Raw genomic sequence first — 14393 nt, 5'->3', positions numbered from 1 at the left:
CACCATCGCTTGGTGTAATCAAGCTATTAAGCTCCATGATCTAATTGCACATGCATCCATTGTTCGTGCGCAAATCGTAGTTGTTCTAGTTTCACTCGAAAGACATGTTTGGTTTTTTCGTTTACTCTAGCATGTCACGTGCCAAAAACAAAAAAAAAAAGGAGCGGAGGATCCTTGTTTTTCTCATCAATGATAAATGTCTCTTATCATCTTTCGCAAAGAGAAGTCTTTTGACAGGTATCAACATGAAACCGAAAGAAGGGGGAAATGTTGAAAGAAAAAAGGAGTTGGGTCCGCTTCGGCATAAAACGTGATTTACGGCCGTTAAAGAAATTCTGGAATTGTTCCTCGACGACAAGCAGAGATCACGGGGGACGAATGAAAGGAGAGAAAAAGATAAACGAAGTCCCTAAAATTCAGGATTACGCACTCACACGGGGCGAACGAATACATCACAGTAACGAGACATTTATGTGCAATGTGTCATTTTTTTAGCTAAGCCGCGGCTCCCGCTTGAATGACAGTAGCAGACTTACTAAATAATGCACTAGTGATATGGGATTGGTTTCAATTGCTCATGGCTCAGAGAAATCAAACAAGATAATTACTTCTTAAAGGTGGTAAATACTGTCACGAGTTGTTTATTCTCATCCGCATCTGTCTGAAGAAGAGCAGAGGTATACCTCTAAGATACCGAAGTCAGTCCAGAACGTGTTCCTACATAGGCCTATTTAGTAGTGGAGCCTGAAAGGTTGTTTGGGGCCTAAAATGTAAAAGATCAGACTCTCTTTGGCTAACAACATTCCACTACCCCGTGTTAATATGCTATTTCTTTTTTCTGATTACGTTTTTGGATGGACGATGACTTAACCGTGTTCTTTGATTTCAGTGTCCTAGTAAATATATACAAGAGTAATAGTGTCATTTCGTTTTACAAACTTTTTTTTTTCAAATCTCACCCCCCCCCCCAAAAAAAAAATCTCTGTTCTGCGAAGGTGGCTTCAATTTGTCATTTAATCCCCCTCCCGCAATTCTGAATTTTTATTGTCAGTGGATTAGTTAATCTCAATCGGTATGAACCATGTGGTGGAAAGTTTTGGGGTCTCTTCGATGACTATAACAGGTATCATTTCAAAGCTTATAATGGCAGGCTTTTCAAACCATTCCCATTGTGACGTAATCTCAACTGAGGCCGTCTACCCGGTGACACGCTACCGCAGACAAGCAAAAGGATAGCTAACATTCGATGTCATCAAAATATGGGGTGTGCTCACATGGGCGCAATCACAAAATTCTATATTAATAGGAATGATTCATACATCTGGCACGCATGTGGGTGCCTTCATTTGGTCTCTCTCTCTCTCTCTCCTACCCTCCCTCTCTCTCTCTTTTCATCTTCTGTTCAATTTATGTCCTTTTTTTTCTTCTTCTTCGCGGCCCAGATTGACCCACACACCTGCAAACCATCGCGCAGTAATAAAGATGAAGAGCTTATCGAATCAAGGTTGATGAAACGCGGTAAGGGTCTAAAGGCCACCGAATACGAACAATGCCACTGTCTCGGTAAAAACGCAATGTTACCACTCATTTTAACGACCGCTGTTTTTCTCTGTCTATTAACCCCACCCCCTTTCCTCTCTTCTCTCTCTCACTATCATCCTCCTGTCATCCCAACAGCTATTATTTGGGCCAGTTTTTCATTATCTTTAAGACCAACATTATTTCATTAGTTCATGTCTCATCCCCCATTGTGATAAACAAAAATCAATGTATAATGGGCCTACTCCTGAACCCCGCCATGCCACTCGATTCCCTCTCCCTCTCCCCTCCACTAGGTAGGTTTTCCCGGCTGCCAAGTGTTCAAGTAACCGCTTATACTATAGTGGCAGCCCTTCATAATTTCGTAGTTAGTTATTTGCTAATTTGGTAGTATATCAATATAAATTGTATGAGTGGATTTATTGTACATATATTCATTTTTTTTCTTTGAGTCATGTAGGCCTACATTGTAGTCCTTAATTATTATTGATGATTTATGTAATATTACTGAAAATGATTTATGTATGCAATTATGTTGAAGATGATATAAACTATAATCAATGATTTTACATTTGTTTTAAATAACAGTATCACATCGCTACGACAACATAAGAGGCTGAGCTACCTACCAGTGCAGTGGAAAGAACGAATTACGCTCGAAATGAACACTGGCTGACACATTTTGTCTGTCATTCGTGAAAGAACAGCGGGAGCTTGCGGAATTGGCGACATTCGATTTTTGATTGGTTTGGAATTTCGACCTATTTTGACAAGAGGTGTTTTCATGCTTGTAGTAGTTGTATGCATGTGTGTGTGTGTGTGTGTGTGTGTGTGTGTGTGTGTGTGTTTGTATGTGTGTGTTGTGTCAGCAAGCGTTGCAAGACAGTGTTAACAGTTCAGGAGGAAACGGACGCTGCTGCACGCTCTCCATCTAATCCCCAGCGGGGAGGGAACTGTTGCATCAGGCTGGTAACAACATCCACCGACACGGTGTGGTATTTCTCGCCAACCCTCTGATCGACGTTTCAGTTTGCGATTACCTCATTTTCTCCAGGAAATGAATCCACTCACTCGTCGACATCATCTTCGCCGTTCTTCCTTTTTCTTTTCTTCCCTTCCCCGAGAATTCGGGAATTTTAACGAGAGGACAGCGAGAGCCATAAATTTTCCTGTGAGTACGGACCGCGAGCATAGGCGACCGACATAAATCTCTCTAGTACGCAGACGTTTCGGGAAGGATCCGAACAAACGGGAGTGCACGGCCTTCGTGTCAGGGGTTACCATTCGTCATTTTACCCGAGAATGTGCGTTCTCAAATAAACAACGCTTACGCCAAGTTTGCTTAAAAGATGGGCATCATTTGAAGCGGGTCGCCCATTTCAGGGCAGGAGCCGAGATCGACGATACTAATCGTACGCACATTTTACTCCCTTTCTGAGCATTAATTAAAACCATAACAACAGCCATCTGTCGGGAACATTAGAAATCGACTGTTAGTAAACGTTTACGTCACCCGATCATTAGTCCAAACCGTAACTGCTTCAGCCCCACCTCTTGACGAGACTTTCCACTCCGGAGCCGTTTCATCAATCACTTCACAATGCAGAATTGGGTCCCATCTTCTAAGCTTACTAAAGTTACTTTGCTGAACACGTGCACACCTAGCTTCGGAACACGGTATCCTCACGAACGACCCCTCACGGCTTGCACCCGTACAAGCATGTTTCATCCATCATTTGATTACGGAAGTAGGTCCTCCCAACGTCGCCATAGCAACCAGGCTGTCATGCGCACGTAAGATGCGGCTAGGATCAATGCTCTCGTGCAAGTCCCCAGTATCTTTTTCTTCACCACCAGAACGTAACCAAAATGAATTCTTTGCGGTAATAATCGAACGTGTAAATTAGCAATTTGTTTGACAGTCAATTCGATAATGTCGCCAGTACGACTACAACACACACACACACACACACACACACGCACACATTACAAAAAGTTCAAGAACACAGTGAAAAAAGCCACGACTCGCACCCCAATACGGCGGATTCTTCAATTGCCATCTACTCTAGATATTTGACTAAATTTGAGCTCAAAGATTTTCCGAAGTGAGTCGCCGTGGTGTTTACCTCTACCCCCTCCCCCGGAGGCGTGTTCCGGAATTAGACTCCATTTAGGCGGCTGCGCAAATTCCGTTGTGGGTTCCCCCATGGGAGGAGGAAACAGCTTAGAGCGTGGCGGTGCAATCAGAAGAAATCGAGGGGTGCAGGAGCAACATGGACCGCGGCTAGATATACGACTGGAGTACCTGACATCACAGGGCACAACAGCAGTATGGCATCTACTTACTTGTCAAGTCTTTATAATCTACATTACTTGGCCGAGACTAAATGGTTTAGAAAACAACTTGATCATTGGATATGTCAACAGATTCCATTGAGGAACGTCTATTGACAGTCATGGCAGCGCTTGTCACTATTTAATGCTACGAAAAATCATCGGGTATCATCGTATAGAGCCTATACTGTGGGAGTTTTGTGTAACTATAATGTAGGCAGACAAAATCAAGGATTGAAAAAAGGGGGATGAGGTGAGGACCACGTTTAGAACTGTCGACATTTTTGACACCTCTCTGGCAGAATAAATCCGGCTCTTATCCCCCTCTCCCTCGGCCCAGCACCCTGTACGTATTGTTGGCAGAGAGGGGCTCACGAAGTCCTCTCCACACGTTCCTGTTTACACGGCGGGGACATCTTTTCATGCTGGGCAACCATCAAGGCACAAAATCTTCCCAAGCCCTTTCATACGTGTACTTTACCGTGCATGCGCTGCGGATTACGATTTTCTAGTCTCTTTTGTCAATCACTTTGAACGAAAGATTCTGAAAATCTCTCTTTGTTGCATGTGTTTCTGAGACTGGACTCATGAGACTAACGTGCATACAAGTTAAAATGCATTTATAATCGAATATGAGCATATTCACATTTCAAAGTTACGATTATGAAACATTGATTCATGCAAACGACTGTAAATGTAGACTAGTCACTGACAGAGATCGCAGATGGCACGGGTCCCCAAACCCACTCAAAAGCGACGTTCTTATGTCCTCATCCCGTAGCCCCGCGTCCCGGCTGTTTGGATGACAATTTCTCTTGTTGACTTTCTACTTAATTCACGCTTTTGGAGAACACCCTCCATTTCTTTCTTTGTGGACATCCTCACTGCTTTCAGAAAGGCTTACGAATACCCAAAGGGCGCTGCATTGCAGGGACCGAAGTCGAATCCAAGGGTTACGCGCGAGTTGCCAGAGGTCAGACGATGGAACATAAGCCATTGAAAGGGCTAGCTTCAAGCAGCTTGCTATACAGACTTGTTACTTTGACTTACATATTCGTGTTGGATTTTTCCCCTGCCATTTGAACTAGGGGGAGACTCGCATCAAACTGCAATGAATTGAAATACACAGTCTGTTTCGCCTTCTTCTTCTTCTCGTTAAACTAGCTGTAAAACGAAAAAGTTCGATCTCAAGCGACAAATTTTCACCAGTCCTCTAACATTATTAACACACATGTAGACCTAACAACGTACTACAATGTGCGTGATATTCAAAACAAGAATAAAAAAAAATATTACTTTGAAAACAAAGAAGTAATTTTCTGCCTATTCGAATGAAAAGGATTCCTGACTGGTACTCGGCTCACTACAGAACGTGGGGAGGTACAAATGTATCATAATCTTGTAACGCAATATTAATGAATTAATCAGAACTATCTACAGCGGAAAGAATCTACAAAAACTTGGTTGGATATGGACATTTTTAAACCCTTTCTGTGTCATTGAGTCAGATGTGTACAAATTTCACATCCTTCACAAATAAGGAAAATACATCAAAGTGGCGCACAGAGGATTAAAGAAGGAAAAGGTCCACATCTACACGCCAGACTACGATCAAAGATGTCCTATCTACACAAAAGTTGTCGAGTCCGTTGGTTCCAGGGGGGTTACACCTCCCTGGTTGGTTGAACCTCCCCGGTTGAAAGAAAATGCAGTACTCTAAAAATCTTCAGGGTAGAGGGAAGAGTGTTGTTTTTCGTGAGCTGAAGATTTGCATGGCTTAGCTAAATGGATCGGAATGAATAACCAAGCCTGGCAAGCTCAATCCCGGAAACACTCTCGGTTTCTATGGCTCTTTATCGGATTCCCTTTATTTAGATAAAAACAACCCTGCCCCAAGTACAAGGCGTACCCAGCGGCAGTGGGCCTCTTCCAAACCAAACTTGAGGTGCCGGATTTTGTTTTTCTTTCTTTCTTTTCTTTTGGGGAAAATGTATTTTTAAACAAATCGTTGTCATTTGACGCCACAATGATCTAAATGAGCTACCATTGACAAGTTTAATGCATGATTGCCTCTGTATATGAAGTAATGCAACATAGCCGACACAAGAGAAGCGGGGAGGGATCATAATTATTAAAATCAAGGACTTTTGGTAAGGATTCCCACTGAAAATATTGAAAAGAGTGACTGGTGAGGAAATCCCGGTATCACCCCCATCCCATTTACAAATTCATCAATAAAATCATCCTACTAGGAGGAGTCTTCAAAATAATGGTAATTGGTATGGCAGTTAGCATCTGTTTATCTTTTTGAGTGAGTCAGAAACACTTGCAATGCGTTGAAATGAACTTCAACCATGGAGCTACTATAGCTCCATACTTCAACTATCCACACACAAGCACATACAGAAACTGAAAAAACGAAAAACGATACAGATCCTTGGATTGCCCTCATTCTGTTCGTGTTTCTTCTCAATAGTGCCAGCAAAAACGATGCAACAAAATGTATGCAAACAACTGAATCTCAGCTGTCATGCCATAACGGAAGATTTTCCAATTTATCTTAATCTTTCGTTATAATAATGTTTTATTCATCTAATCATGAATTTGAGCAAATATTCGTTATCCACAATTCGACGTCTCTGGTCCAATATTCTTCCTTTACCCCAAATGGATAAAACCACGCAAAATACAGATGATGCTGCCAATAGGCCTAAATCAAAACTTGTTTAGCGATGTGGATGAAAGGCCTCTCTGTTCCTGCGACCTTCATCAGCATTATGCCCAGATCCGAAAAGCAGACAAACGTTTGTGAAAGAATGTGTCGGACATATATGGACATGAACCCCGGCCTGATTGTGTCTGCGAGCGCCTATTCAATGAAGGGGGAAGGGGCGGGGGAGGGGGAGGGTAGAGGAGACTTGACTTCCAGCTATATAGAATCAGGTATGAACAGCATCAAAAATGTGAGCGCAGGGGACGTTAACAAGATAATTAAACGCCAACAGAAGACCGAAACTCCACCGCGTAAAACAATCCCACATCTATACTTGATGGCAAGTGATTGCATTAGGCCTACGGTCCGGCAACTTTGGGGGAACAAAATGGCAACAACGACAACAGCACGCAAAATATGGAGCAGGAAAAACTGCAATCGCCATTTTCGCCTTCATTCCTCAATCGTTCTTCTTCTTCTTTCGCGCCCCGAGTGGGGCGGCCCAGACGAACCATAGCCGAACGGATGGAATGTTAAATCGATGGCCAATTAGGCTTTGCGAATGTTTCTCTGAAAACCGATCTCCCTGCGCTGCTCTCTTCACTTGCAAGTGATGATTTCGTGGATGCCGAACAGAGCGAGACAGACAGACAGACAGACAGACAGACAAACAGACAGACGGATAGACAGAAGCAGATAGAGGGAGAGAGGGGGACATGTTTGAGAGAGAAGAGAGAATTTCTTTGCAGACAGACCCAGGCACCGACAAAAATGAGATAAGCCAACGACTTGGAGATCGCCGCGGTGAAAATGAATACCTTGAATTATTGAGTAGGCGGGAACAGACTCCGTCACTATTCAGCTATTATCGCTAATGTTATCAGATTTCGGCGAATAAATCGCCGATTGTCACTCCGCATAATGCAAGTTCGGCTCGCTTTTTCTGTGTGTGTGTTTGTGTGTTATTCCCTTGCCGAAGTGTATGATACCACACTGTTTGGATGAATTCACTCTCCGCCTCACCTCATGCATGTAATGTTTACCCAAACCTCCCTGGCCAGAAAGAAAACTGACCATAGAGTTTCTCCCCCTCGCTCAACAGTAGACTGTAGTTCGTTTGGCCATGTATATGTAGGGACTAGGCCTATTTGTTTAGATATTGGAAGTGTGGTCAGGCCAAGAACATGCATGGTGTGCTTTAAACACACACCGTACGCATAACATAATAATTAAAGGGGCATTCCAGACGATTTTCGTATCATTTCACATCATGTAGTACATAAATCGACAACTCCATGTAGGCCTTTAGATTTGTGGAATTTATTGTGGTCCTTCAGCAGAGAAACCAATGCCCTGAAAAACCTTACATAAATCACACTGACCAATGATGATGGCATACACTTGTAGGAGGCTCATTATTTCAGAAATGTAGCAGTGTGATTCCATTACAATACCGCTTAATAAGTTCACTTGTTTAGAATCTATGCATGCCTTCTTCTTTTGTTCCATCCTTGAGCCCTAACTCTTGCATTCTTATGGTGAGGCTGCCATGTCATCATCCTTGTTCATTACAATTTGTTACAATTTTTGAAAACATGCTTATTCCTCATCCCAACCATTATAAATTCTGAAACTCTGTGCCCTGTATAACTAATTAATAGTTGTTCAAATGTGACAGTCTGACAATCATCCGGAGGACTGGTCTCCTTTAATCACGCATTCATAAATGCATGCATTTACACACAATAATACACATTCATACTGTCTTGTACACATCAAATGGGACGTGAAATGTTCTCCTTCTTGCAGGAAGTTACCACTCCCTCCCATTGTACATCCGTACTCTTTCTCCCTCCCAGATATGACCCAACCAAGTAGTTGGTACCTTACACTTCGCTTGACCTGTTGTATTCCACCTCCCTGGTTGTACACATTATCCTAACTAGTCCCTCCCAATGGGAGATGTACAAGGTAATCCGGGCCGTGCCTGCACAATGTCGGGAGACCAGTCGTCAGTCGTGACTGACAACTAAAAAGTAAAGTCGTAGTTCTCAAATGGCACAAAGAAACTGTAGCTGACATGAAAGAAAAAAAAAAACAAACAGAAAGACAGACAAAAATATTATCGCTGCCTCGCCAAATTTCCCGGATTCGTGGTGCGGTGGGGATAAAATTTCTGCGGATTTGCAATCCCTTGGTGAAAACAACGCGAGGGAGCCCAAACAGCTTCTGTAATGAATTGCGGTTTGGAGGCCACTGTCGGATTGCAGTTTTGTCACAATTCGGGGCATCGCTGACCCGCATGACAATTGGAAGAGAGAAAACCGTACAGTACGTGTGTTCCAGCACCTCCTGCATGATCTGTAGCACATACCCACGACCTCACCCGCCGCAATGTGCTCCGGTGTCACGGTCTCATTCATCTTTCTTTACAGTCAGTGTGAATAATTCATGTGAGGTAACATTATTTTGTTCTTTCGGTTCCGGAAATGCTGTTGATATCATGGAGCTATAACTCGAAGTTGATATAATACACCTCCTCCTTCAAAAAGAAGAAGAAAAAAAAATCACTGAAAAAGGCCGATAAAAATGATGTTAATAGTAAATAATAATAATAATAATAATAATAATAATAATAATAATAATAATAACAATAATAATAATAATAATAATATTAATAATAACAATAATAATGATGACAATAATAATAATAACAATAATAATAATGATAATAATAAAGTTGTAGGTAGTATTTGAATAAAATTACTATTTTCACCACCTAACATTAGATTTTTACTTATAAGCATTATCATTATAAATCATTTACATCACCTCCATATTATCGCTTTGTAATAGTGGGAGTATAGTAGTAGTAGTAGTAGTAGTAGTAGTAGTAGTAGTAGTAGAAGTAGCAGTAGTAGTACAATGTAGTAGTAGTAGTGCGATTGGATGCGCATACCACAGGGGTTGATACATTCGTGCAGATCCTAAGCAAAAGTGCCATAAGAAAAGAGCTATTTAAAATACCAATACCCCCTTCCTTGACTACAGACGGGGTTGACTCTTTGTGAGTCACTAAACAAAATATCCAATAATAAAATGAACTAGTTCCGAATATGACGTGAGTTTTGTTTTGTTTTGTTTTTTCTGGACCACTTTATGAGGATTTTTTTTCAATTAATTTATATATTTCATCCTCACAGCAGCGAGGTGGAAGGGGGAAAAAAAGAAGAAGAAAACTCGCCGGCACTGGTTCATGGGAAGCACAGTAGATCATTGAACTTTGTGACGTGGAGGGTTCCCGGATTCCAATCACGCATTAAATATTGCGTTCTTCTAAAAGAGTGATTACACGAACCTCTGGGTGTTGTAAATGTTGAACAACCCACCGTACAGTTGTACATGATCAAACTTGTTTAACAGTCTCTCACAATGCGTTATACATACGTCCACATAATACATGTAGGCCTGTGTTAGATGGATGTTGTGCTCATGGATATATTTCATACATCTTTCCATTTTATTTCTATCTCTATTGATTCCTTTTCATCAATATTTATCCTTCTCTATTTCTACTTACCTATTTATCAATCAACCAATCTACCTGTATAGGCCTATAATGTAGGGCCTACAGGTTGGGTTGTATATTTGTATATCTATCAGTCTGTACATATTATCTTGATAGCTATCCCTCTCGATCTATCCATATTCCAATCTACATTATCGATCAGCAAACATGTAGGCATGCAATGTATCTATCCATCCATCTATCTATCTATCTCCTTTGCTGAAATGTATTCCAGTTTCTGGTTATACAGTTAAATAGACTCACATATAAAATCTAATTTTCATTTCCACTATTTTCTTCATGCTGGAGATGATGCATAAACTGAAAATGGAAACGACTCGTCACAACAAAATGTAGAAAAAAAAAAACAATTTGAGAGAATATGATTTACAAATCTCTACAAGTTTCACACTCCAAAATCGTCACTAGCACACGAATAATCTATGTGATACATACACAGAATCATAAAGATCCATCGACAATATTGTTGTCTATCTATACCTTCATTTTTAATGCAAGCACTGATTGTTGTTGTTTTTGGACATATGAAAAAGATTGTAATCACTATGACATATGGCACAGGATCAAGGGTCAATACATCCATTCTTATGAATGTACCTCCACCCCACCCCACCCCACCCCACCCCACCCAAAGAAAACAATTCCTCAATAAATGAGGTTGTGAATGGTACAGAGCAAGAAGGAAAAAGACTTTTAAATGAACAGCGCAGATGGTGAGTGACCCCATTCCAAAGTATGTTTCGTCCCAACAAATGGATTGGCAAAACATGGGAGGTGTGCTCAATCTGTTTCGGCTCCTGCAATTGCATCATTTTGACGAAAAATGAGCTGCACTTTCTCTGTGCAGTTGTACTTCGGCACCGCAAAGTATGCCAACGCTAACGCAATTTCGGCGCTATATTGCAGGTTACGGCTTTATTACCAATTGCCAAGCGTTCCACCGTCGTGTAAGGGATAGCCGCTAACGTTATTGTTCGGAGTTATAACATGAAACTCGAGGGTACACTATGGTATATTAAATTTCATGTAGGAAGATCGCGGAGGGGGGGGGGGGTGGGAAGCAGCACCCCAATGTGGCGGCATTTCATTTTCATTGCCTTTCATACACAGACTGCCCAGGTCCCAACATGCACTGGCAAAGCCACAAAAGTCTGCGTGCACACAAAACCGACACGTAATGAGCAAGGTTTGAATAAAGCACCACACACACAAGCACATAAAAGATATGTGTGTGTGAGGGGGGGGGGGGGGAGAAGAGGAGCTAAACATTTGCTACCGCCTGACCAAAATGTTTGTCCTTTCAAACTCTACCCTCATCCATTAAGGGGAGCAAAATTGGATTTAAAAGGAGCTGCCAAATCGACATGAGCGTGCTACCAACAAAACGAACCCCGTTTTCAGTCCCCATGCATCTCCTGTTTTCGTTGCTAATCTCTCTCCCTCCCTCTCTCCATCTCTCTATTCACTTGTTTCCCCAATTTAACCATCATTTCTTTTTCATCTGTCTGTCTCTTCTCTGCTCCTCGAGTCTTCTTTCCATTCAGCGTCATTTCAACCCGCCATTTTCACATCATCACAGACACTCTATCCGTAATACAACATGGCTACTATTGTGCTACTTTCGCCACTATTTTTATCCCCTTTTCTCCTTTTTTTTTTTTGCTAACTCTCTTTCTCTCACCCTGCTATACACCTCGATGAAAGTAGGATGGCACAGAACGTCGCGTCATTACCATTGGCCATCCTGAATTAGAAACCGATCAAATTATGATGAAGTGCCGTTCCAGCCCCGATGTTGTTGGGGTATTGACTACACGTGATGATAATAAAGCACGCTTCCTAATCACTGAAACCAAACACGGGAGAAAGCTCTCGTGGGAAGAAACACGCTCCACGGCCGAGTGGTAAGGCTTAGGATAAGCAGGAGGCAAAGAACTCTACAAAATTCTCTTTGAGAAGAGAGAGGGGGGAAAAACACGGAAGTTGTTGGCGCCAACATAGTATCAAAGAAGTGAGAAATACGAACTTGTGTGATACAATCGTATTTCTTCAAAACTTTCAGCAGAAAGAGGTGGGTGCTGACAGGAAACAAGAAGCGACCACTTTTAAAACTCGTGTTAACTTGGTAACGTGAAGTTATAACATCGCTCCATTTTCCAACCGTCATTTTCCAACCTATGACACGGCAGCCAAAGGCAGGAAAGTACGTTTTGATTAATAAAACGGCAGATGGTCAAAATGCCAACTTAATAAAAACGCCAAAAATCCTCTTGCGCCTCATAGATGTACAACAATGTACGTGTGCACCCGGCACAGAGTGTCGTCACTTCTAATTTCATTGATTTGATGTTCTCTCGTCCAAAAATTGGTGCTGTGAACATCTACAGACATCTCAGAATCATGCACGTCACACTGAAAAATATCGCATAACAATATACTTGTCGTATATGATCATTTGTATTAAACGCGCGGACGAGCGTAACAAGCAATCACTGTCGCGGACATACAATGTAATACAGATCCCATGCACAATCATCACACACACACAAGCACAAAACAAACAAACAAACAAACACCCATAGGCAGCTATAAAACCGTAATACTTAACACAACAATAAATCTACGCCCTGATTCCCAAAAAGATTTAGATACCAGTACATGTACAAATAAACAAACAAAAAAGGCTTCCGAAGAGTAATATACATAATATCATTCATGATCATAAATATTGGTAAGCTAGTGAGTGAGCGAAGGTTTATTCTGATGAACTGGATTTTGTGATAGTCAATATTAACGGTCATAAGATAAGTGCGCAAGATTTTCCCTTTCGGTTTTTCGATTTTCGAAAATTGTGTTTTATGCTCGTAAAAAAAAAAAAGACAAAGAAAGGAAAGACCATACAAGACAATCATCTCGGTCAATTTATTACCGTCATGGAGAGAAAAAAAATGACTGGGCGGAATCGCGCAGCTTCTTGGACCTTTATTTTGTGTTCTTAAAAAATGCAGCATTGCACGTTCGATGTGCTTGCTAGGAACAAGCATCATGACATTCATGAACTAAAGGCGACTGGTGGTTTGGTATTCATAGTGGCGCTCCTAAGCTCTCCTTCAAGTGGTCTTGTCGTATTCATACTAGCTTCGATTTGCCATAAATGTTTGAGGCATGATGAGCGTCAATATACGGACTGAACCTCGGGTCCCCCGTAGACACTATCATTCTGAATTCCCCCGACCCAGTCTAATCTAAGATTCCTTCCTAGAAATGCGCCGAAGTTAATGAACGCGGAAATAATATTGATATTAATACCATCCAGTCTCGACTCATTCTTCGTTGACTGAATAGAGAGCAGAGGAAGGATTGAATAAATGATATACTAATTATGTCTCAACACTGCACAGCTCAAGAAAGAAAGATCGTCTCCATCGAATACACTCTCTTACAGTAGTATTTGAACGAGCATGACATTTACATCACGACGTGAGCATGAATTATTATTTTCGAATGATCTTGAACATACGAAATGAGCATGCAAACACACTCTGCGTTCTAGTTTTTAGTGATGCAACGATAGTAGTTTGCAAGCTTCTTGTTGTCTTACCTTGATCAGCAGACGTGGATTGAAGCTGCAGAGCCGCCGCGAGAAAACAAAGGAGCACGAAAAGGCGTGGAGTTCTTGCCCCCATTGACCGTCCCCCACTTCTCCCGTAAACTGGCATCTTCATGTTGGCACTAGTGGGGGAACCGATATCGATTTACGTACTCCAAAAGAGAAGACTGCCCCGACGTCATTCATTCGCGTACTAAGCAGATGTGAATGCCGTACTCCAAGGGTAAAACTGAAAACAGAAATTGAATTGTCTAATACACGTTAAACTGTCGTCCTGCCACACGCAGTTTTCACTTGTGATTAAACAACATAAGTACATGGCATCCGAGCAAAGTCTGCACTCTGATGCAAGTGATGTTCTACAATGGTAGAATCGTCGTTGAACACGTTTAATCCGTTTGTCGTAGCGTGTGTAAGGCAATGTACCATCGTTTTGTGCTGTTCCGTGGTATACATCGGCGTTTTATGACTTATCCCCGTATATTCTCTTGACCTCTGTTCGCATTCGTGAATGAATGCTTAAATGAATCACCAGATTTTCCTGATATGATACAACAGATCAAGAAATACTTTTTTCGTTATTCATTCTCGTGGGCTCTCAAAACACT

At 41.6% G+C, this 14393-nt stretch overlaps 1 protein-coding gene across 1 annotated transcript in view; it reads right to left on the bottom strand.

Moving 5' to 3' along the window:
• Positions 1-14129, bottom strand: part of LOC140234306 (uncharacterized) — a 126106-nt gene extending 111977 nt beyond the window's left edge. The window contains exon 1 of the mRNA XM_072314369.1: positions 13777-14129. Coding sequence (XP_072170470.1) covers positions 13777-13900 — 124 coding nt within the window. The 5' untranslated portion in view covers positions 13901-14129. The remainder of the gene's footprint in view (positions 1-13776) is intronic.
• Positions 14130-14393: the final 264 nt, after the last annotated feature.

This window comes from Diadema setosum, chromosome 10 (assembly GCF_964275005.1).
Source record: "Diadema setosum chromosome 10, eeDiaSeto1, whole genome shotgun sequence".
Classification (NCBI taxonomy): domain Eukaryota; kingdom Metazoa; phylum Echinodermata; class Echinoidea; order Diadematoida; family Diadematidae; genus Diadema; species Diadema setosum.
This window is presented reverse-complemented; position numbering and strand designations above follow the sequence as displayed.